The 25,840-nt window shown below is 37.7% G+C and overlaps 1 protein-coding gene across 5 annotated transcripts in view; it reads right to left on the minus strand.

Annotated features, from left to right (window-relative positions):
* ARHGAP44 (Rho GTPase activating protein 44) overlaps positions 1-25,840 on the minus strand; it is a 177,623-nt gene that overhangs the window by 83,360 nt on the left and 68,423 nt on the right. For all 5 annotated transcript variants that reach the window (XM_079135297.1, XM_079135293.1, XM_079135296.1 and 2 more), the window contains exons 2-3: positions 2,082-2,121; positions 1,125-1,229 (exon numbers count right to left, since the gene is read on the minus strand). In XM_079135297.1, coding sequence (XP_078991423.1) covers positions 1,125-1,229; positions 2,082-2,121 — 145 coding nt within the window. The remainder of the gene's footprint in view (positions 1-1,124; positions 1,230-2,081; positions 2,122-25,840) is intronic.

Consider the following 25,840-nt stretch of genomic DNA (forward strand, 5'->3'; position numbering starts at 1 on the left):
ACATATGGCTGCAGCCTTCAGGGCCTGTCAACAGCTGCCACAGGTCCCCCTGCTAAGAATTCTGTGTTCAGACTTGTATCCCATCCTGAAGATATCTCATTATGTACATGCAAATACTGAAAAACCTGAATCCAAAGCACTTCTGGATCAAGCATTTTGGATAAGGGATGCCCACTTATATTATTTAGAAAGAAGAAACCAAGGCTGGAGTGAGAAAAAGAAATGACTGATAAAGTTAACAGAGCAGGTATTTACACTTCAGCAGGAAACAGGAGGAAGCACAGAGCGCTTTACACAATAATCAACACAGACGAGACTGACATCAGTTAGGGGGATCAGGAAGACCATGGCAAGCAGAAGTCAACAGTAAGTTCAGGTCAAAAAGAAGAGGAAAAAAAGAGCCAACAGATATGAAACATGTACACTTAAGGCAGGAGGGAAAAAAAAAACCTCCTAGCTTGCAAAGCTTTTGTAATAAAACCAAGTGAATGTCTAAGAATATCTTTTCAGTGGAAGTGAGGGAGTTGGGGTCAAGAGGAAAGTGAGACTGTAAAGCTGGTTTACAGCAAGGACTGTGAAATGGAACATTACACAATGCCTGTTATTACTGATGTAGGTTATAAACAAAGACATTAGAGTAGCTTTCTTTAGCAGACTCTCTTTATTGTCTCATTTCAGTGAAAACTGTTTCCAACGGCCTTTATAGGTCACTTGTAACCTCTAAAACCATGGTATAATTTTTCCTATGCAATCATAAGATACTATTGAAGCTAATGGACTCTAGGAATGAGCTGACTCAGAGGAAAGATGTTCATCAAGGATAAACTTTCTCTAATGGTGGGATTTCAAGCATCCCCCTTCCATTCTCCTGGTGGTCCTACCCTGGGGAGGATGAGAGGGACCTCATCTTGCAATGAGGAATGGATGATGCTTTGGCCAGGGCTAAGGAACAAGAACTGTAGGAAAGGTCCTCACTCTGTAGAAACAAGAAGCTAGGAGTGCTTGGCTGATTCATAGGTACATATATGGCTTCACAAACAGTCACAAGAAATGAGGCCCCAGGAGCGGAACCCTTGCCAGAAAGCAAGTTTTAGGCTACCCAGGACTCAGCAGAAGGCACTTACAGAGCGCTTGTCAGCCTCGGCCCCCTGCTGGCCCTGCAGACACGCGGTGAGCTTCTTGTGTGTGCTGTGGGACACTTGCTTCACCAGCTCCAGGCGCTTCTCCACCTACAGACAGAACAGTAGGAGGTGTCACGGTGTAGGCAAGGTTGGGAGACGTGGGGTTGTCAGTCTGGGCAGTCATGATTCATGTTTTCATAGAGACAAGGACTTCTAGGAAGGAAACACCCTGTGCTGGAGCGCTGGAGGGAGAGCACTCGCAGACTCTGGGGCTCTCCTGGTAACAGAGACTTTAAACATCCCCTTGGAGACCCTACCTAAACCAGCACAGTTATCCCTCTGTGCCTGTGGGGATGTGTTCCAGGACCACCCATGGACATAAAATCCACGAATGCTCATGTCCCTTGTATAAAATGGCATATAATCTACACACATCCTCCTATATATTCTAAATCATCTCTAGGTTACTTTAAAAACCTAACCAATATATATCTTATACAAATACTTGTTATACCATATTGTTTGGGGAATAATGACAGAAAAAAAGTTCTATATGTGTTCAGTACTGACAATTTGTTTTCCAATTTAATTCAATTTATTTATATGTGCGCGCGCGCGCGCGCGCGTGTGTGTGTGTGTGTGTGTGTGTGTGTGTTTTCACAGTGCTGAGAATTAAACCAAGGAGTCACACATGCTAGGAAAGCACTCTACCACTGAGCTGTTCCCAGCCCTGTTTTCCAATATTTTGGATCCATAGTTATTGGAATCTACAGATGTGGATCTCTGCATATAGAGGGCCAACTGTATTCAAAATGTAAAATATTGTCATGTAAGACAAAAAGTTGTATCTCCAATTTGTATGAGGAGCAGAGAACAGTGGAAAAAAGCACAGGGAATGGCTTAGTTCTAGAAGGCAAAGCATCTCTGGTGTCCACGAGACAAGGTCAGTGACCACCTTACCTGAAGAAGGTCTTCACTCAGGACTTCAGTCTTTTCTGCCCTAAAGAGAAAATTGAGAAACACATCAGTAAATTAAATTTAATTTAAAGAAAACACAATTGCACAATTACTCCCCAGTCTCTTCTCTTACAGTGACACTAGAGAAACAGATATTAGTAGCAGAAACTCCTAACAAGAGTGTACACAGGTAATTCTAGCATTTCCTGGAAACCTTAAATAACCAGCACACCAGCAAACAAGGCAAACAAGATACTCTCAAATTTCCCGCTACAGATATAACCTGCATTAAGGACAGCAAACATACTTATTTTGTTCCCATATACACTTTGTTTGTTTGTTTGTTTCTTACTAACAGAATTAAGCAGGTTTCCACAATCATACACCTTGGCCTCCCCCAAATAAGCAAGAAAAAAGTAGAAGAAATCTGAGAAGGGATCAGTCAACAACAAGCACAGGGGCAGTACTGGTCCTGAAAACTAAGGCAAAAGCCACCGTCAAGGTCCGGCCACCAGGTGTGAGGTCCCTGTCCACAGATGACATAAATAGGTGGAAAATTCCAAGAAACCCCCAAAAATTTCATAGAAGAAAGAAGTTCAGCAAGATTTCATGACACAAGATAAACATACAAAAGTTAACTGTATCTCCACATACTAGTAAAAACCAAACAAATGTTAAAGTTGTTAAAAACAGCATTGGCCAGCTCTGGAGGCTGAGGCAGAAGGCTTGAGAATTCGAAAGCCAGCCTGAGCAACTTAGGGAGGCCCTAAGCAATTTAGAGAGACCCTATCTCAAAATTTAAAAATAAATATATAAAAGGGCTTGGGATGAGGCTTAGGGTTTGAGCATGCCTAGGTTCAATCCCTGGTACCCCCCACCCCCATACATATATAAAGGCACTGGCAATTGCTTACAAAATAAAATGCTCAGATGTGAATCCATCAAAACACATACAGAACCTGTTGAAAACTTCAAGTTCATGTGAAAGAAATCACAGAAGATCTAAATAAATGGCGAGACCTACCACGTCCATGGGCCAGAAAACTCAACAGAGGAAAGATGCCAATTTTCCCCAAAATGACCACAGAAAAAACACAATCCCAAGAAGAGTTAACAACATCTGCTCTCAACAGAGACAAACCAACTCAAAATACTGGGCTGGGGAGATAGCTCAGTTGGTAGAGTGCCTGCCTTGCAAGCTCAAGGCCCTGGGTTTGATCCCCAGCACCGCAAAATAAAAATAAAGCGCAAAAGAAGCGAGAGAACTGAAACTACTTCTAGAAAGAAAAATATTGCTTTAGGACTTACATGATATAATTTTCTAATTTTAACAATTACTATAAAATTAAATAACCAAAAAGGCAAAAGGACAGAAACCTACATCAATAGGAAAAAAACAAAGAGTCTGGAAAGAGACCCAGACAAGTAAGACCAACTAATCTTGATGCAGGCAAAAGCAGCTGTAGGGGAAGAAGAATCTAAGGAATTGCAATGAAACACAGTAATACGCAAAAAATATGAACTCCAGGCCCTTCTTCATATTGCACAGCAATTAATCTATAAATAGATCAAGGGCTTCAATAAAAAAAACTTAAAATTATAAAACTTTTAAAGACAACACAGGAAAAAAATATCTTTGACCTTGGTTGAGGTACTCGATTCTCAACCTTACCATCAAAATCATGATTCACAAAAGAAAAAACTGACATATTAGACTTCTTTAAAAAAAAACTTTTGCTATGTGAAAGATACTGTTAAAAGATGAAAAGATGACCCACAAAAAGACAGAAAATACTTGCACATCACAAATCTGAAAAAAGAATTATATCTAAATTATATAAAGAGCTCTCAAACTCAATAAGAAGAAAAAATTCCATTAAAATGAGTTTAAAAAGAAACAAGAACAGAAACTTTACAAAGGAAAAATATATTGATGGCAAATAAGCATAAGACAAGAAGCTTATAGTCCATTAGGAGAGTGTCATCAATACCAAAATGAGATTCTAGTGTCAGAATGGCAACACAGGCACACACAACCCTAGCCATATCAAGTCCTGAAGAATATGGAATAAAAGCAGGTACAACACATAGCTCAGGCTGAGCTCTGTCAACTGGTACAGCCACTGTGGAACACAGTGTGGCAGTTCCTTAAAGCCCTGAACAGACACTTGCCATATGACTCAGCAAAGCTATCTGAGAGCAATTAATTTTTTTCCCATGGTGAATACCCTTATAATTTCCTTTCTAGTTTCTTGGTCCAAGTCATATACATACATACTTAAAATAGTGACAAAAGAAATATAACAATCAAAACAAAATTCCTCATCAACGTGAATGAATTCCAACTGCTTTTCCTTCCCCATTCAATTTCTCAGAGGCAACCACTTAAATCTCTTAGCAATGTATTCTGATCTCCAGATTGACAAATATCTTATATTGCTATGTCTTAATATACCAATTTTATACTCTATAATATACATAACACACACATTTATATCTTTATGAGACATAATGATCGAACTCTTTTATACCATTCTCAGTCTCACCCCATAAGAAATATATACTAATGATACATTAGGGATACAGTAGTACCCACTTTAGTTTTATTTTCTGTGGTTTTAGTTACCTGCAGTCAAATGTGGTCTAAAAATATTAAATGAAAATTCCAAAATCAAACAAACCATTAAGTTTTAAATTGTGCACCATTACCAGTAGCATGATAAGAGCTCTTTTATTACAATATATTGTTATAAAGGTACTGTTTTGAGTTACTGTTGTTAATCTCATACTGTTCATAATATAAATTAAACTTTATCACTGGTATGTATGCTTAGGAAAAAAAAACCCAGAATATATAGGATTAGATACTATCTACAGTTTCAGGCAATCACTGGGGTTTTGAAATGCATTCCCTGTAGATAAAGGGTAACTATTTATGTTTTTAATTCCTAATAAAGTTGCTAAATCAACCATGTTTATAAGAACTGTATTATTTACCAGAGAGTCAAATAGTGTAGTATGTTTAATTTCTTATTTTTTTAATTTTATTTGTTCTAATTAGTTGTATATGACAGTAGAATGCATTTATACATTTTGACAAATCATACATAAATAGAGCGTAATTTCTCATTTTTCTGATTGTACATATGGCAGGATCATATCAGTCATGCAGTCATACATGTACATGGGGTAATAATGTCTGTTTCACTCCACTATCATTCCTATCCCCATACCCCTTCCCCTCCTTTCACTCCTCTCTACCTAATATAAAATAACTCTATTCTTCCATATCCCCATTCCCCTTATTGTGAATTAGCTTCCCCATATGACAGAAAACATTCTGTCTTTGGTTTTTTGGGTTTGGCTTATTTCACTTACCATGATATTCTCTAACTCTATCCAATTACCAGCAAATGCTAGAATTTCATTATTCTTTGAAGCTGAATATTCCATCATATATATATATGCCACATTTTCTTTATCCATTCATCTGTTGAAGGGTGCCTAGATTGGTTTCATAGTTTAGCTATTGTGAATTGAGCTGCTATAAACATTGATGTGGCTCTGTCACTGTAGTATGCTGACTTTAAGTCCTTTGGGTATAAACCAGGGAGTGGGATAACTGGGTCAAATGGTAGATCCATTCCAAGTTTTCTGAGGAATCTTCATATTGCCTTCCATAATGGTTGCACCAACTTACACTCCCAGCAATGTATGAGTGTACCTTTTTCCCCACATCCTCACCAACATTTATTGTTTCTTGTATTCATAATTGCCATCCTGACTGGAGTGAGGTGAAATCTTAAGAGTAGTTTTGATTTGCATTTCTCCAATTGCTAGAGATGTTGAACATTTTTTCATATATTTGTTGATCAACCGTATATCTTCTTCTGTGAAGTGTCTGTTCAGTTCCTTAGCAAATTTATTGACTGGGTTATTTGTTTTTTTCATGTTAAGTTTTTTGAGTTCTTTAATATATACTAGAGATTAATGCTTTATCTGAGGTGCACATGGTAAAGATTTTCTCCCGATCTGTAGGCCCTCTCTTCACATTATTGTTTCTTTTGCTGAAAAGAAGTTTTTTAGTCTGAGTCCATCCCGTTTATTGATTCTTGATTTAACTTCTTGTGCTTTAGGGGTCTTGTTAAGGACGTCAGGTGGGCCAACATTTTCTGATAGAAGTTGCAGGGTCTCTGTTCTAGTGCGTAAGTCTTTGATCCACAATGAGTTGAGTTTTGTGCAGGGTTAGAGATAAGGTTTAATTTCATTTTCTTACATGTGGCTTTCCATTTTTCCCAGCACCATTTGTTGAAGAAGTTATCTTTTCTCAGTGAATGTTTTTGGTACCTTTGTCTAGTATGACATACCTGTATTTATGTGAGTTTTTTTCTCTGTTTTCTATTTTGTACCATTGGTCTACATGTCTATTTTGGTGCCAATACCATGCCGTTTTTGTTATTATTGCTCTGTAATATAGTTTAAGGTCTGGTTTTGTGATGCCCCCTTTTTCACTTTTCTTGCTAAGGATTGCTTTGGTCATTCTGGGTCTCTTACTTTTTCAAACGAATTTCATGATTGCTTTTTCTAGTTCTATACAGGATGTCATTGGGAGTTGCATTAAATTTGTATAATGCTTTTGGTAGTATGGCCATTTTGACAATATTCATTCTGCCTATCCAGGAGCATGGGAGATCTTTCCATCTTCTAAGGTCTTCTTCAATTTCTTTTTTTTTTTTTAATTTATTTTATTGTAAACAAATGGGATACATGTTGTTTCTGTTTCTACATGGAGTAACAGCATACCATTTGCATATTTATACATTTACATAGGGTAATGATGTTTGATTCATTCGTTATTTTTTTCCTTTCCCCCCACCCCTCCCACCCCTCTTTTCCCTCTATACAGTCCCTCGTTCCTCCATTGTTGCCCCCTCCCACCCCCCATTATGTGTCATCATCCGCTTATCAGTGAGATCATTCCTCTTTTGGATTTTTGAGATTCGCTTATCTCACTTAACATGATATTTTCCAATTTCATCCATTTGCCTGCAAATGCCATCATTTTATTATTCTTTATAGCTGAGTAATATTCCATTGTATATATTTATATATACAGTTTCTTTATTCATTTATCAATTGAAAGGCATCTAGATTGGTTCCACAGTCTGGCTATTGTGAATTGAGCAGCTATGAACATTGATGTGGCTGTATCTCTGTAGAATGCTGATTTTAAGTCCTTTGGGTATAGGCCGAGGAGTGGGATAGCTGGGTCAAATGGTAGGTCCATTCCAAGTTTTCTAAGGAATCTCCACACTGCTTTCCAGAGTGGCTGCACTAATTTGCAGTCCCACCAGCAATGTATGAGTGTACCTTTTTCCCCACATCCTCTCCAACACCTATTGTTGCTTGTATTCTTGATAATCGCCATTCTAATTGGGGTGAGATGGAATCTCAGTGTAGTTTTGATTTGCATTTCCCTTATTACTAAAGATGGTGAACATTTTTTCACGTTTGTTGATTGCTTGTAGACCTTCTTCTGTGAAGTGTCTGTTCATATCCTTAGCCCATTTGTTGATTGGGTTATTTGTATTCTTCGTGTAGAGGTTTTTGAGTTCTTTATATATTCTGGAAATTAGTGCTCTATCTGAAGTACGAGCGGCAAAGATATTCTCCCACTCTGTAGGCTCTCTCTTCGCATTGATGATAGTTTCCTTTGCTGAGAGAAAGCTATTTAGTTTGAATCTATCCCAGTTATTGATTCTTGATTTTATTTCTTGTGCTATGGGAGTCCTGTTAAGGAAGTCTGCTCCTAAGCCAACAAGGTGAAGATTTAGACCTACTTTTTCTTCTATAAGATGCAGGGTCTCTGGTCTAATTTCAAGATCCTTGATCCATTGTGAGTTGATGTCTGTACAGGGTGAGAGATAGGGGTTTAGTTTCATTCTGTTGCATATAGATTTCCAGTTTTCCCAGCACCATTTGTTGAACAGGCTATCTTTTCTCCATTGCATATTTTTGGCCCCTTTGTCTAGTATGAGAAAATCGTATTTATTTGGGTTTGTGTCTGTGTCCTCTATTCTGTACCATTGATCTACCTGTCTATTTTGGTGCCAATACCATGCTGTTTTTGCTAATATTGCTTTGTAGTATAGTTGAAGTTCTGGTATTGCAATACACCCTGTTTCATTCTTCCTGCTAAGGATTGCTTTAGCTATTCTGGGTTTCTTATTCTTCCAGATGAATTTCATGATTGCTTGCTCTATTTCTGTAAGGTGCGTCACTGGGATTTTAATTGGAATTGCATTGAATCTGTATAGCACTTTTGGTAGTATGGCCATTTTAACAATATTAATTCTGCCTATCCAAGAACATGAGAGATCTTTCCATCTTCTAAGGTCTTCCTTAATTTCTTTCTTCAGTGTTTTGTAGTTCTCATTGTAGAGATCTTTTACCTCTTTGGTTAGATTGATTCCCAAGTATTTTATTTTTTTGAGGCTATTGCAAATGGAATTGTTTTCCTCATTTCCCTTTCACCTGTTTCGATGCTTGCATATAAAAATGCTTTAGATTTATGCGCGTTGATTTTATAGCCTGCTATTTTGCTGAATTCATTGATGAGGTCTAGAAGTTTTCTGCAGGAGGTTTTGGATCCTCTAAATGTAGAATCATGTCATCCACAAATAGTGAGAGCTTAAGTTCCTCTTTTCCTATTCGTATCCCTTTAATTTCTTTGGTCTGCCTAATTGCTCTGGCTAGAGTTTCGAGGACAATGTTGAATAGAAGTGGTGAAAGAGGACATCCCTGTCTTGTTCCCGTTTTTAAAGGGAATGGTTTCAGTTTTTCTCCATTAAGAATGATGTTGGCCACGGGCTTAGCATAAATAGCCCTTACAATGTTCAGGTATGTTCCTAATATCCCTATTTTTTCTAGTGTTTTGAGCATGAAGGGGTGTTGTATTTTGTCAAAAGCTTTTTCTGCATCAATTGCAATAACCGTATGATTCTTATCCTTAAGTCTACTGACATGATGGATTACATTCATTGATTTACGAATGTTGAACCATCCTTGCGTTCCAGAGATGAACCCCACTTGATCGTGGTGCACAATTTTCTTAGTATGTTTTTGGATACGGTTTGCCAATCTTTTGTTAAGGATCTTTGCATCTATATTCATCAAGGATATTGGTCTAAAATTTTCTTTCCTTCATGTGTCTTTTCCTGGTTTGGGTATGAGGGTGATATTAGCTTCATGGATGAAATTGGAGAATATCATGCTAAGTGAGATAAGCCAATCTCAAAAAACTAAAGGACGAATGATCTCCCTGATAAGCAGATGAGGACATATAATGGGGGGTAGGAGGGGTTAACGTTAGGGTTAGGGTTAGGTTTAGGGTTAGGGATAAGGAGGGTGGTAAGAATGGAGGAAAGAAGGACTGTATAGAGGGAAAAGAGGGATGGGAGGGGTGGGGGGGGAGGAAAAAAATAACAATGAATCAAACATGGCCCTATGTAAATTTATGATTTTTAATTAAAAAAAAAAAGAATGAGTTCGGTAGGGTACCCTCCTTTTCTATTTCCTGGAATACTTTGAGAAGTATTAGAATGAGTTCTTCTTTGAAGGTCTTGTAGAACTTGGCTGAGAATCTGTCTGGTCCTGGGCTTTCCTTGCATGGTAGATTTTTAATGGTTTCTATTTCATTGCTTGATATTGATCTGTTTAAATTGTGTATGTTCTCCTGGTTCAGTTTGGGAAAAGCATATGTCTGTAGAAATTTGTCAATGTCTTCGGTAGTTTCTATTTTGTTAGAATACAGATTTTTCAAAGTAGCTTCTCATTATGTTCTGTATCTCAGTGGTGTCTGTCATGATATTTCCTTTTGCATCATGTATTTCAGTAATTTGGGTCTTCTCTCTCCTTCTCTTTGTTAGTGTGGCTAAGGGTTTGTCTATTTTGTTTACTTTCTCAAAGAACCAACTTTTTGTTTTCTCAATTTTTTGAATTGTTTCTTTTGTTTCAATTTCATTGATTTCAGCTCTGATTTTAATTATTTCCTATCTTCTACTACTTTTGCTGTTATTCTCTTCTTCTTTTTCTAGGGCTTTGAGCTGTAATGTTAGGTCATTTAGTTGTTGACTTTTCATTCTTTTCTGGAATGCGCTCCATGCAATGAATTTTCCTCTTAGTACCACTTTCATAGTGTCCCAGAGATTTTGATATGCTGTATTGTTGTTCTCACTGACCTCTAAGAATTTTTTAATCTCCTCCCTGATGTTTTTTGTTATCCATGTTTCATTCAATAGCATATTATTTAGTCTCCAGGTGTTGGAGTAATTTCCCTTTTTTATTTTGTCATTGATTTCTACTCTCAGTCCATTTTGATCTGATACAACACAAGGCAGTATCTCTGTTTTTTTGCATTTCCTAAGGGCTGCTTTGTGGCATAACATATGGTCTATTTTCGAGAAGGTTCCATGTGCTGCTGAGAAGAAAGTGAATCTGCTCGTTGATGGATGGAATATTCTATAGATGTCTATTAAGTCTAAGTTACTGATTGTGTTATTGAGTTCTATTGTTTCTTTGGTTGGATTTTGTTTGGAAGATCTATCTAGTGGTGACAGTGGTGCGTTAAAGTCACCCAGAATTATTGTGTTGTGATCTATGTGATTCCTGAAATTGAGAAGGATTTGTTTGATGTACAGGGATGCACCATTGTTTGGGGCATAAACATTTACTATCGTTATGTCTTCCTGATTTATGGTTCCCTTAAGCAGTATGAAATGTCCTTCTTTATCCCTTCTGACTAACTTTGGCTTGAAGTCCACTTTATCTGATATAAGGATGGAAACCCCCACTTTTTTACTGAGTCCATGTGTGTGGTAGGTTTTTTCCCATCCTTTCACCTTTAGTCTGTGGGTGTCTTTTTCTATGAGATGAGTCTCTTGCAGGCAGCATATTGTTGGGTCTTTCTTTTTAATCCATTCTGCCAGTCTATGTCTTTTGAGTGATGAATTTAGGCCATTAATGTTCAGGGTTATTATTGAGATATGATTTGTATTCCCAGTCATTTGGCTTATTTTTGGTTTTTAAGTTGGCTTGGTTTCTCCTTTGAGTGGTTTTTCTTTAAAGTAGTTCCTCCCTTTGCTGACCTCCATTGTTGTTTTTCATTTCCTCCTCATGGAATATTTTGTTGAGAACATTCTATAGTGCAGGCTTTCTATTTGTAAATTCTTTTAACTTCTGTTTATCATGGAAGGATTTTATTTCATCTTCACATCTGAAGGTTAGTTTTGCTAGGTATAGAATTCTTGGTTGGCAACCAAGTTCTTTCAGAGCTTGAAATATGTTGGTCCAGGCCCTTCTAGCTTTTAGAGTCTGGGTTGAGAAGTCGGCTGCTATCCGTATTGGTCTCCCCCATATGTAATCTGATGCTTTTCTCTCACAGCCTTCAAAATCCTATCTTTATTTTGAATGTTAGGCATTTTCATTATAATGTGCCTTGGTGTGGATCTGTTGTGATTCTGTGCATTTGGTGTTCTGTAAGCCTCTTGTATTTTACTTTCCATTTCATTCTTCAGGTTTGGGAAATTTTCTGCTATTATTTCATTGAATAGGTTGTTCATTCCTTTGGTTTGTATCTCTGTGCCTTCCTCAATCCCAATAATTCTTAAATTTGGTCTTTTCATGGTGTCCCATAGTTCTTGGAGATTCTGTTCATGATTTCTTACCATCTTCTCTGTTTGGGCAACTTTATTTTCAAGATTAAATATTTTGTCTTCATTGTCTGAGGTTCTGTCTTCCAAGTGGTCTAGTCTTTTGGTGATACTTTCCATTGAGTTTTTTATTTGGTTTATTGTCTCCTTCATTTCAAGGATTTCCGTTTTTGTTTTTTTTTTTTTTGGTTTTTTTTGAGAATCTCTACCTCTTTGTTGAAATGATCTTTTGCTTCCTGCAGGTGCTCTTTCAGCTTATTGGTATTATCATTCATTTCCTGCATTTGCTCTCTTATCTCATCCTTTGCTTCGTGAATCATCTTAATCATGTATAATCTGAAGTCCTTTTCTGACATTTCTTCTAACATACTGTCATTGGATTCTATTAATATAGAATCTAGATTTGTTTGGATCATTTTCTTCCCTTGTTTATTCATGTTGTTCATGTATCTTCCCCTCTAGCAGTGTAGATCTGGGGTATTGCAGATTTACCCGTATAGGCTTATAGTGGCCCTATAGGTTTCCAAAACCCTTTCTTTAAGGGGAGATCAATATTAGCAGTGCCCAAATCAGACACTATGTAATCCTATGCCAAATAGCCCCTATGGGGACAATAACAAAATTGTCATAATAAACAAAATGAGTTCAAATGTTATCTTCGGTAAAACAAACAGGTTTGCAATAAGGTCTGCAGTTTCTAATAGAGGACAAAGAGGATGCAGAGGGATGTAGAATGTGGCTGTTAATGGGATAAGAAAAGAATATACAGATGTTCTAGAAAATAGAAAGGGTGAGAGTATAATCAAAAGAAATCAGATGTTAGCATGCAAAAAAGGGAGAAAGAGACTCTGATGGAACAGGTAAACAAAAGGAAAAGAGAGCAAGAAAAGTAAAGATATAAAAACTTAAATTTTTTAAAAAGGAGAAAAAAGAAAATCTACTGTATAACAGTCATATACTAATGAAACTTCCCAGTGTTCAGTAGCCTGATGCATGAGAGGTACCGGACAATGAGCTTCAAGCCTCCAGCCGGCGTCTCAGGATGGGATTTGCCCCACTCAAAGATCTGAGCTATGGCTTCCAGGATTATCCAAGATGGCTGCTCTGGCTTCGAAATGTGTTGGCAAATGGGGAGCTGCAGCTCAGGGGTGGACGTGGTCAGCTGGAGGTCCTGGAAACAGGATGCGGTTGGTCCAGCAGGGGTCCTGGAGGTCCGGTGTGTTTGTTGTGGTTGTGGGATCCTGGAGGCCGGGTGCAATCAGTTGGTCTGGGGTCCCGGTGATAGGACGCAGTCAGTTGGTCTGGGGGTCCTGGCGGCAGGGAGCAGTCAGTCGATGTGATGGCCCCAGAGGCAGGGAGTGATCGGTTAGGCTGTGGTATCCTGGAGACGGGGCTCAGTCAGTCCGGCCAGGGGTCCTGCGGGGCCTGGCTGTTGTCTCAAAATGGCAGCAGCCACGTGTAATCAGACCTGCAGGTACTGTAACAGTGAATTCCACGCAACAGCAGGCAGCTGGTGCTCCACTGGCGGTCGGCAATCAGTTTGCTGACTGTTGTTGGACGATGGGGAGGTGAACCTCATGTGTTGGGTGATGGATAGGAGTAAGGCAGGCGATGGACAGGCAAGAGGCAGGCAAATGGCGGATGATAGATGCCTGACAGTGAGCAATCTGCACTCAAAAAAGGCGACGATATGCTGGCAGACTGCGGGTCATCATAGCAGACAAATGGGGTAAACACCAGGGGATCGATAAGCAGCAAAAACTGCCTCACGGAGAAACAGATATCCTCTGCTTGAAACCCGAGTTACAGCGACAAGGAACGCAGCCTCCCTCTAGTCCGCCATCTTGGATCTCTGAATGAGGTACTTCAATTTCTTTCTTTAGTGTTCTGTAGTTTTCACTGTAGAGGTCTTTCACCTCTTTTGTTAGAGTGATTCTATTTTTTTTTTTTTTTTAAGGCAATCATGAATGGGGTAGTGTTCTTTATTTCTCTTTCAGTGGATTCATTACTGATATACAGGAATGTGTTTGATTTATGCATACTGATTTTATATCCTGCTACTTTGCCAAATTCATTTATTAATTCTAGAAGTTTTGGGTGGAATTTTTTTGGATCTTCGAAATATAGAATCATGTCATCAGCAAATAGTGATAGTTTGAGTTCTTTACCTATTTGTGTAACTTTAATTTCTTTCTCTAATTGTTATGGCTAGAGTTTCAAGGATACTGTTGAATAAAAGTGATGAAAGAGGGCATCCTTGTCTTGTTTCAGTTTTTGGAGGGAATGCTATCAATTTTTCTCTTTTAAGAATTATTGTTGGCCTTGGGTTTAGCATATATGGCTTCTGTTCCTCCTATCTAGTTTTTCTAGTGTTTTGAACATGAAAGGGAGTTGTACTTTGTCAAATGCTTTTACTACATCTATTGAGATAATATCTTGTTTTTAAGTCTATTGATATGATGAATTACGTTTATTGATTTCCATATGTTGAACCAAACAACCCTGCATCCCTAAGATGAACCCCACTTGATCGTGGTGCACTTTCTTTTAAATATATTTTTGTATGCGAGTTGCCAGAATTTTATTGAGAATTTTGAACAATGAAAATTTTCTGTTTAAAAAACTCCACACACTCTAAGACCCTTGTGAAGGCTCATACAACTTTACTGGCAATACTGTCAATCTGAAAGCAAGCCATGTGTGCCACAAGGGACAGCGAGTTGATACAAGGCACAGCAATATAAGCTCTGTGTGCAAAGAACACCATCCTGCAGAAACTAGGCACAGAATATGAACAAGTTCAGTGACACACAGCCATGCGGACACCAGCGTGCTTGGAGTATAAGACACAGTTCTAAGAGGTCTCACGTAATGACCCCATCAACAAACATGCCATTCTAGAAAAGCCAAGCCACAGGTATAGAAAAGAGAGCAGCAGGTGACCCGGACTGGGGAGGGAGGGTGTTGACTACAACTGTATTCCACTTGTGGTGTTGGTTAAGCAGATCAGTACACATGTTGGAACTCAAAGAAGTCTATCAGAAGAGAAGATCTAACTTTATGTCAATTTTAAAAGTGAACCAAAAAAAAAAAAAAAAACTTTTAAAGACAGAACTGAGATATTAGACAACAATGTGATGCAAGTCCAGGAGGAAAAGTGTTTGGGGTGAAATATTCTAAGCTCCTAGTGCTTATTCTTTAGAGAAGCTAAAATAATAACTGATTTTGTGAAGCTAAAACGTGATAAATATTCAACAGTACCACTACAAGAGCAGAAATAGAGCAGATATCTGTCAAACTGGCAGAGGGAAAACAGTGAAAAAGTTAACAATTAAAACAAAAGGAAGGGTCTGAGGTTGTAGCTCAGTGGTAGAGCGCTTGTCCTGCATGCATGCGTCGCTGGTTTCGATCCTCAGCACCACATAAATAAATAAAAGTATTGTGTTCATCTACAACTAAAAATTAAAAAGAAAATAAACAAAAGGAAAAACAGTGGTGGATGAAGCAATGTAGGGAAAGCACAAAGTAAAATGTAGACACAAGTGTAAATATCTTACAAAATATACATGGACTAAATATTCCAGTTAGAAACTAGAGATGCACAGCTTAGATACAAAAAAAAAAAAGAAAGAAAGAAAGAAATCTAGCTCTATGCTAACAATAAAAGCTGTATCAAAGACAATCAAGAAGTTTGAAAAGAGAAGAAATACATATACCAAACTAGTTCTAACATAATTGACTTTTAGAAGAAATATCAAGTTATTTATTTTCTTTGTTTCTTTCTTTCTTTTTTCTTTTCTTATTTTTTCTTTTTACCCTTGTGCCACTGGGCATCGAACCCAGGGCCTCTACCACAGAGCTGCATCCTCAGCCCCCTTATCAGACTCTTAAGAAAGAACACAAGAAGGAGGAAAAAAAGTATAACTTATTCTAAGACACAAGTAGAAAAGGACAATGTAAAGAAAATCAAAGATCAGTTACATATATTAACAAGGATACAAAACTTCCAGACAAAATAAATTAGCACATTTTGAACAAGTTAGATTAATTGCTAGAATGTAAGAGTGGTTAATTTTAGAAGTCTGCAAGTGTAATTCATCACATTGCCAAATGACAAAAACAAGACTTTTCGAAGACACAATTTAATAAAATTCAAAGCATGTTCATGAAAAACATAAAAGAGGAAAATCCATAAATTGATTTTTTAAAAATGCCTATAAACCTTATTCTTAATGAAAACATTCTCTTTATAATCAAGAATAAAACAAAGATTCCTATTATCATGGTCTTTCTAGTTCAATAAACAACTGAAATAAAAGATTTTAAAATGAAAAGGCAAAACCTAAAGTAACATAATTTGACGATTATGTTCACCCACAAACTAAACCTAATTTACAGAAATTATAAAAAGTTTAGAGAGGTTGGTTAGATACAAGATTATTATAACAAAATTAATACAGCCAGTAAATATTCAGAAAACCCAAATTAAAAATAATTTAATAAGTCAAAAATCAGAAGGTTAAGAGTCCTATGTTTTCTCTCCTATTTGTCAGCTAGAGAGTAAAAAGGAAAACAAAGGTGGGGCGGATCTCCTAAAAAAATCAAAAGAAGAATAGAGGAAAGGATAAAGGGATAGGAGATAGGGCGGAAGGGGGAAGTGCCAGGAAGTGATATTGGTCAAATTATATTGTTACATTGTGTGCATGTGTGAATATGTAACAATAAATCCCATCATTATGTCCAACTATAATGCACCAATAAAAAAATAATTTTTTACTGGAAAAAAGTAATTTAACAGCAAAGAAATTAGAATAAATTTAATAAAACAAGGGTAATATTTTATGAAAGAAATATTTAAAAGTTAATAAAAGATATTAACACAGGGAAATAGAGAAACACTGTATTTGTGAATGGGAATAATTAATGTCAAGATGTCGTCAGTTCATATTAATGAAATTTCAATCAAAAATTTTATTTAAGAAAATAATTTAATAAGTTAAGCCTAAAATTTATATGAAAATGCAAAGAAGGCTTAAAAAAAAACTCAAGATCATCCTTGAGAATAATAAGCTGGGGAATCTTCACTATCAGATAACAAAACTTGTTAAAGTCACAGTAATGAAGAAATAAATCATGTCAATATTCACAATGACTACTGGAACAAAGAGAACCCAGGAACAGAGCCATTCAGAGGTAGAACACCACAGACTGTAAGGTATCACCCATCACCTAGAACATTCACCAAAAAGGGAAGAGAAAATTTTATTTACTAAGCAGCGCTGGGCCAATTCTTTATACATGTGAGGATAAAGAAAAGAAATAAGGTTTCTACACAATATCATGCCAAAAGTCCTAATGAACTGAAACTTGAAACATAAAAGGCAAGACATTAAAACTTCTAGGAAAAAATATTAAATATCTTAGATTTCTGATCATGGAATTACACTTTTGAAAATAAAGACTAATTCTAAAAGACTAGCATATGTTCACATTAAAATTAATTTGTTATAATAGCTTTTTTTAAAACAGTAAAAAGAAGACAGTCACTGGAAAAATATGCATGTAAAAACAAACAAATCACCATCAAAGAATTAATATTCAGACTGTATCAAGAATTCCTTCAAGTCAAGAAGAAAAAGATCACCTCTATGGAAAAATGGGCTAAAGACCAGCACTTTTTTTAAAAGAAGAAATTGTAATGATTAATAAATGTATGAAAACTTGGTCCAATTTTGTTAGTGATCAGGAAAATTCAAATTAAGACCACAAAGAAATGCCATTTAATACCTATTGTTTTGGCAAAAATGGAGACATCTGACAGCCTTAAAGGGTGAGGAGATACAGGAATGAGAAGTAGGCTAGGGAAGGCTACTGGAAGTAAAGATTGTTAACAGAAGTATCATAGAAACAATGTGTTGACATGTAGTCCAGTTAACACTGAAACTCAGTATCTAAATGAATGCCTTTTAAAAGAACAATCCTTCCTTCTATGTTTGATACACACTAATATTTTCTACTGAGCTCATGAAATTGAAAATTCACTACAACTAATGGGTTGGGATCTGCATTTAAAAAATAGCCATCAAGAAAATAAAGAAGTTGGAAATATATTCACATGTCCCATGGTAATAAAAAGACATGAAATAAAATTTACCCAAAACAACGTGGGTGAAATCTTAGAAGTACAATATTGAGTGGAAAATAAAAAGACTACTTAAATAAAACTGTGTTCATAAAGCTCAAAACCAAACACCATTAAACAACATATTGCAAAGGGATAAATACATATGTAGCAAAATGAAAAGAAAGCAAGAGAAGAACTGCAGTCAGCATGCTAGCGACACACGCATACCCCTGTTTATGGCAGCATGATTCAGAATAGCCAAACTACGGAACCAGCCTGGGTGTCCATCAACAGACAAATGGATAAAGAAATGTGGTATATATACACAATGGAGTTTCATTCAATCAAAAGGAAGAATTAAATTATATCATGCAGGAAAATGGATGGAACTTCAGAGGCACTGATAAGCCTGATAAGTCAAATTCAGAAAGTCAAGGATCATAAAATTTCCTCTCATATGTGGAAGCTAGAGAAAAAAGAGGGGTTGGGAGGGGCCTCATGAAAACCTAAAGGCAGAGGAAGAGAACCAGGGGAGGGTGGAGGAGAAGGAAAAGAGAAGTACTAGGAAATGAAGTTGTCCCAATTAGACTGCTAAATTGTGTGCATGGACAAGTATGCAACAACGAATACCATATTAATTGACAACTACAATGCACCAATTTAAGTTTTTAAAAAGAAAGCAATAGAATTATAAATACCAAATTTTAAATATTATCTCTGGGAAAGGGAAGGAGACTGGATTTGGGGAAAATATATAGGTAGCATCAACGCAATTATTAGCGTTTTGGTCTGAATTTGTGTAGAAGGTTCATGGCTTTTTTTCTTACTATGTTTCATAACATAAATACAAAAATATGTCATCTGTGTAACAAATATAAGATATTTATAAAAACAAAAACCAAGGACTAGATATTTAGACATAAACTTTGCAAAAATGGTTTCCACAAAAAGCAAAAGCAAACACACAAAAAGCTATGCTCATCAGATTCTTTCAACTGTAGCCCATTAAAATGGTAAAGGCTCTAAAAAGTTCTGCAATGAATAGTTTCATCCGCATGACACATACACATATGCATGGTGACACTTGCTTGAAAGTTTCTACTACTTTTTACTTAAAAATAAGTTCCCAGTTTTAGGGCATCTTGATAGCTAGCCATAGCAGCTACACATCTATTACATATAAATTAAAATAACCAATAAAAACTATGTAACTACATAGCATCCAGCTCTCTCTGAAGATTTTCAAAGATCTTATACTGGAGACAAATTCTACTTACGTTTGATCCTAAAAATTGGGAGTCATAATCTTATTTGAAGATCATATGGATTTAAGAAAATTCTAGAACATGTTTTACTGACAGAAAAAGGGATTCATCAATCTAGAGCTGGAAGAAGCCAACGGAGGTCACTTAGCCAAGTGAGCGAGTCCACTCTTTCAGACTCCTGGCTTCCCCACCCCTGAAGCACCTCAGCAGAGCACGGAAGACCTGGACCTGCGGAAGCTAATTTTCAAGGAAGGGAGGCAGCCCCAGGAGGGAAGCTATTTTTAAGAAGACTGGTATTTTAAGCCTCATCTTTGTAAATCAAAGAACATCAACTCCCATCAGGAGGATGAGCACTAACCACCATTTTCAAGGGCTGAGTCACTCCACAGGATGACAGCACTGTGTAGGTGACATCAGGGGACAAGTCATGACTTTTTAATTTTTTACTCAATGTCTAAAAGCAAACCAGAGCCATGGCAAAACGATCTAAAAATTGTGTCCTGTTCTACTTATAAAGATTCACGAGAACAATCAACACCACCCACAGAAAACTTTGATTGTCATCAGTGTTGTGCATCAGACTGCTAGGTCACAGTGGCATTTCCCAAAATGTGTTCTATGAAAAAAACAGACCCAGAAGATGCTCAGGAGGAAAAGGTTCTCTGGGCAGATGAGTTAGCAAAAGAGCGAATACTGTATTCTCCATGAAAGGAGTCCCATTAAAAGATGAAAGGCTCTGAGAAGTTCTGCAACAAACAAAATGGTTTAATTCTAGTTAATCAGTTATTCCCTAATCTTTAAAAATCGGAAAACATATTTCAAGCAACACCCTTAATAACCATGGTATCACTGAACAACAGGTGCTGAACACACAGTTGGAAATGTGAAGTGAAGAAAGTAATCACTATGGTACATCTTCACTCTGGAACTCTTCCCTGACATGCTACCTAGGTTTTAGGCCTTGGCACAAGAGGACATTTATTAGGCCTAAAAGCCAAAGAATGAGAACTTTGCTGTCATCAGAGAAGCCACTGAATAAAGCAGAAAAGTTGCTTATTCATAAAGCAGAAACTGCCTTATCACAAACCATTTCAGACACATAAATTGTCCATTTGCAACACTGATGAAATTTTATGCTAATCTTTTTAGCACGTATTGTCCCCTTTGTATGGCACAGTCTCAAGTGAGGCACCACAGAGCCTTGCACCCATCTCCTCATCTCCTTCGTCACTCATGGTGCCTCTAGACATTGTGAGAGGCCCTCCACACACTGCCATGGCCTTTGGCCTGATGGTTAGAAGGCGCTTGGCGAGTGCTTTGCAAGCACTGTATTGCTACTGTGAAACGCATCGGGATTTGTTATAATCGGGGATATACAGTGCGACACACTGACATGAAAGTGACTGTCATGAAGAAGCTTCCATCCGTGGCTCTTCAGAGTCAGCTGCAAAGGCACTCCATGCAGTCTGCCTGAGGAAGCACCACACTGGTCAGGAGACAAAGAGACAGAGGGGTATGATGGCTTAGGTATGAGGTGCTCCCCCAGAGCTCATGTGTAAGACAATGCAAGAAGAGTTGGAGGTGAAAGGATTGGGTTGTGAGAGCCTTAATCCAATCAGTGAATCAACGCCCTGTTAGGGATCAACTGGGTGGTAACTGTGGACTGGGAGGGTGTGGTTGGAGGTGGGTCATTGCGGGTATACATTTGGCAAAATGAGCTTATTCTCTGCTTCCTGATGTGATGTCTTAGGCGGCTTCCCTTCACCACAGTCCTCCACCATGATTTTCAGCTCATCTTCAGCCCAGAGAAAGGAAGCCTGCTGTCTTATGGACAGAGACCTCTGAACCATGAGCCCCCCAGTAAACTCATCCTCCTCTAAAATTGTTCTTGTCAGGTCGTTTAGTTTCACAGCAGCAAAACAGCTGACTGAAACAAGGGGAGAGTACAGGTAGGCAGAAGCCTCAGTTGAGGTTTCTGTAGGAAGGTAACCTGGAAGGTGGTAAGCAAATGAGCAGGCTTAAGGTTGTAGAGTCCTAATAATTTTGTCAGGTCCTGCACTCCAGGGCTGGTCCCTGGTTGCCCAGTGCCTGGTCCTGGAATGATTTAGGATCTGGTCTACAAGAGTCTGATAAAAGGAGCTGGGTCTGGTCTGCATCAGGTAGTTTGTAATATCAAAGGGGGCTCGCAGGCAAGTAACTTGTTACTTCTAGGAAGAACCCGGCCCTGGAAGTAGAGTTTCTCCCTGATGAGGCTCCAGATGTCAGAACAAAAATAAAGTTAAGAAAATAAATTTAATGCAATCATACTCCCTAACATCAGTGAGGTGGTGGTTACCATGCTCATTTTTTTTTTTTTTTTAAAGATGAGAAAATTAAGCTACTTTGCATCAAATCACTGCCTTAGTCTAAGATGCCATGGGGTCGACCGTGGACCAGCAGCATCAGCGTCCCTTCGGCAACTTGTTAGAAATGCAAAATCCCAGGCCCCTGCTCAGACTAATCAAATCAGAAACTCTGGGAGTAGGGTCCAGCATCATGTGATCTGACAAGCCCTCCAGGAGATTCCAATGCATGTTAATAACTCCTGGCAAGTGGAATAAAACCCCAAATTCTTGCTCTAAAGCCCACCCACCCTGGGTCAGCAGTTCCTTCTCATCAAAGTTGTTGACATTTTCCCCATTGTTCTGCCCCCAGCTATCTGCCCCTCTGCTTCTGTCTCTCTCCACCCATGCCCTGCTGAAGACACTCTATGCTCCAGGTCTGCCTAGCTTCCCCTTGTTCCCCAAACAAGCCCCTCTGGGATGCCCATCACTGCACCCAGCACAGTGCTGTGACATAGTAGGCAGTCTACAAATGCTTATGAAAATAAAGCGTAAACCTTGACATAACTGAGCACAAATGCCTTCCCTCCCCTGAAACGTTCTTGTGGCAGACTCTGTAAACCAGCTCTCCTAAAGCCAATTCTTTTCTCTGTGTCAACCATTTCTTCTTTATTGCCTCCTACTTTAAATGGTGGAAGGCCAATGTTGTCACAGTTTCCTTTGAAAATAGGAGTATACATGTGACCTGGTCCTACGCCTTGAGACAAAAGCAGAACTGTACCACAGGGTCATCTATGCATACAAGCTTTTTTTTTTTTTTTTCTTTATCTTGGTAATGAATGAATAGGACACAGTTGCCGGGCTTTTAATCTTCTTCCTATTTTGAATGCACCCATGATGGTAGGTGTAACAGCAACCACCTTATAACCATGAAGGACTGGCAAAGTGAACTACAAAACTGTTCAGACCTGACATCATAGAGCCACTGCTCCAACTCCAATGACCACTTATGCCTGGGCTTATTCTACAGAGAACATCTTTCCAAAGTGGCTGTGAATGGGGTCTCCATTACTATAGCTTGATGCAGACCTAGCTTAACATGCTGACAATGGACAGTCACATTTTAAGGGGACTCTCACTGAGTAAAGGTACAATTATTCAAAGTTCTTAAAATTTCCAATAGTTCCTCCAGGCTAAAAATCATTAGCGCAATGACTGACTTTTTCTAAAAGTTTTTCATATAATATTAAGCTGTACAGAACTGTGACTGGAAGAGAGGTTTGAAGGTGTCATTGAGAAAAGTTTCCTGAAGATGGACATGGCAGACCATGAAGGCTGGGTATATCAACCAGGCAGAGACAGGGTGCAGGGCTGAAATAGCAAAGCATCTCCCAAAAGCTACCTTTAGCAGCACAAAAGGATACTAAAAAAGATAATTAAGTTAATGACAGGAAAGCTGGGTCTTGGAAGTCAGGGGACAGGAGGGAGAGAAAAAAGTGGCAAAGTTATTCTAATGTTGGGACAAATCTGTGTTTTGAAAACAATGTTACAACAAAACTAATTTAGGCACAGAGAATGTTTAAATTAAAAACAAACAAACAAACAAACAAACAAAAACATCCTTACTGGTTTCTCCTGAGACAATTAGGGAAACAAAAATATAGTACTGTGAAAAAAAGTATAATCAGAAAAAATACTTCAGAAAGTAAATTATATTAGAAGTTCCAGGAAATGGGAGAAGATAGGGAAAACAAAATGAGAAATTATGAAATAGAAAGAGAGAAAAAAAAATAATTTTCACAGAGCTGACAAAACACAAGTCTGCTAGCTAAAAGGGTCCTGGGCTGTGAGGACAGAGTTTAAAAAAAAAAAAAATTTTTTTTAAAAAGAGAGAGAGAGATCCTAAAAGGCCTTTGGAGAAGAAGTTATGAAACTATAACTATCAGATTGGAAGGAGAATTTATTGGCAATAATTGATGCTGCAACATAACAGAGCAATACCAAAATCCTGAAAGAAAATTTATCTGATCTAAAAATTTTTATTATGCCAAGGTATCATTCAAGTAGAGAAACAAAATAAAATCATGTTTAGATGTAGAAAATGAGATGATCTCCTTTTCTGAGAAAGTTCCTTCAGGATGTACACCAGAAAAATAAGGATAAAAATATACTTCCTTAAGAAATGACAGAACTAACCCAGGTCCAGCACAAAGAAATCTCAGGATGTCAGACCTGCAGGAGGCTTGGAAAGCAGTAATCCAAATTAGAATTCAGCAGGCTCCAAGATGAACAAAGTTGCAAAAATACCAGATGGAATGAGTAAACTGGAAGAGAGGAAGGCATATGATTTTTGTGATAGGAAAAACAAGACAGTCCAGGCAAAAAATGCCCAGGAAAGTTAAGATTCAGACAGGAATCAAAGTAATGTATGATTGAATAATTTACAGAATGCAAGAGAACATAAGCCATTTGGCCTTGGCAGGAGGTAAATTCTCCTTGACATAGAATAAGTATCCTGACATTGGAACCACAGAGAAAGAAATGGAATCAACACATCACTTAGGTCCCCCAGGAAATGTCTGCAAGTAGCCACAGTAGAAGTATTTAATTGACTTTAAACTTATAGACCCAGCCTATGGACAAAGCAGTGAGGACCTCATCATGATTCCAGGATAGAAAAATATATATTTCATCAACCTTCAACATGTAAAAAAATAAATAAAAAGAGAAAAAGAAGGGAAAGGGGAAGGGAAGAAAAGAGAGAGGGAGAGAAAAGCAAACAGCTGACAGAAGCAGAAGGTGGAGAAGGAGAAGGGAAGGAAAGGGTAGGAGAGCCCCGATCCTCAACACTCACTAAAGCCAGTCAAGGGAAAGTCAACTATTTTGGCAAATACAGAGAGATTTAAATAGAAGGAAAATGATAAAGCAACAATTTATGAGATGGGTCTGGAAGGACTGTGGGTCTTATCATGCAATCAAAACCTTATCTCACCAGAAGGAAATAAACCAGTGTGCTGGGAAATGTCTGTGTGTGTGCGTATGTTTGCACACACGTGCACTAGCAGAATATTCTTTTGAGATGTGGAGATTAAACAAGCAGAGGAACTAAAACAGAAGCCATTAAAGTAGCGGTGTCCACGGAGCAGTCCTGGGAGATGGATCAGGAGAGAATGACTAATACTCGTTTATTACAAACCCTTCTCCACTACTTGATTTTTCAAGAACCATGCACAACTTTTGTTTTTTTTAGCTGCCGGAGGTATAAGAAGTAAGTATGAGGCTCATTCACTGTTCTGGAAGTACTATTTGGTTTGGTTCATGAGCGCAACTCAGCAATATATATTAAAAGAAAGGTAGAAACTAGAAGATAGAAGGCAATAAAGTAATTTAAATGGAGGAATTTGCTTTGAAGAATTTTACAGAATAGATATAAATTTACCCAAATATAAGTTTGTCCATGGGTATGAAAATATTCATACTGAGAAGGGGTGGGGACAAAAGTTCATTTATTTAAAGAATCCAAAGGGAGTTGTTCAAATAAATGGGCTTTCATGTAAGTAATTAAAATGATGACATTTATCTGACATGTAAAGCTATTAAAGATGTATTATGTGCTAATGGGCAGCTGCAAACCTGCCTCTATGGACTGTACACAGAGCAAAAAGAAAAGTTACAAATATGTATATGCTGAGGAAAAACAGGTCAAGGGGTGTAAGAAAGTGTTACTTCCATCCCTCTGGTCTTGTTTTTAAATTTTCCAGAGCTCCTCCAATGGACACTGCGTGTTCGGTACAATGTACTGCCAAGGTGGCTTCCAGGGCCTGGGGGAGGGAGTTATGGTCTCAAGTCTCACCTGCGTAGAGTTTCAGCTGCACAAGGTAAAACAAAAGGATTCTGCTGGGGAGGGAGATGGCTGCGTGACAATGGGACTATGTAGCACCACTGAAGTGTACACCTAAAGATGCTCAGGAGGGTAAATTCATGTCATATGCATTTCAGCATGATTTAAATATTTTTTAAACATTTTAAAATAAAAAGTCAATATACTGCAAAATAATGTAAACAGGAATATATTATCTGCATATGGTAAAATTTATGAAAAAAAAAGAATTATAAATTATATATCTTACTATTGCTAAGGTTAACCAAATGAATGTGTTTGTACAAGGAGTTTTAAAAGTGCTGTATCAATTTTTTAGGTTCTCTCCAAAGAGTACTTTTTCCCTAGTCCCCAAATGGGAATTTTCCTGCTGATTCTAAAAGCATTATTTTAAAATCTCTAATCTAAATCCTACCAATTCTTCATTGTTCTCTGAATCCTTCTGACAATATGAATCTTTTC

The sequence above is a fragment of the Sciurus vulgaris genome (assembly GCF_902686455.1).
Source record: "Sciurus vulgaris genome assembly, chromosome: 3".
NCBI classification, from domain to species: domain Eukaryota; kingdom Metazoa; phylum Chordata; class Mammalia; order Rodentia; family Sciuridae; genus Sciurus; species Sciurus vulgaris.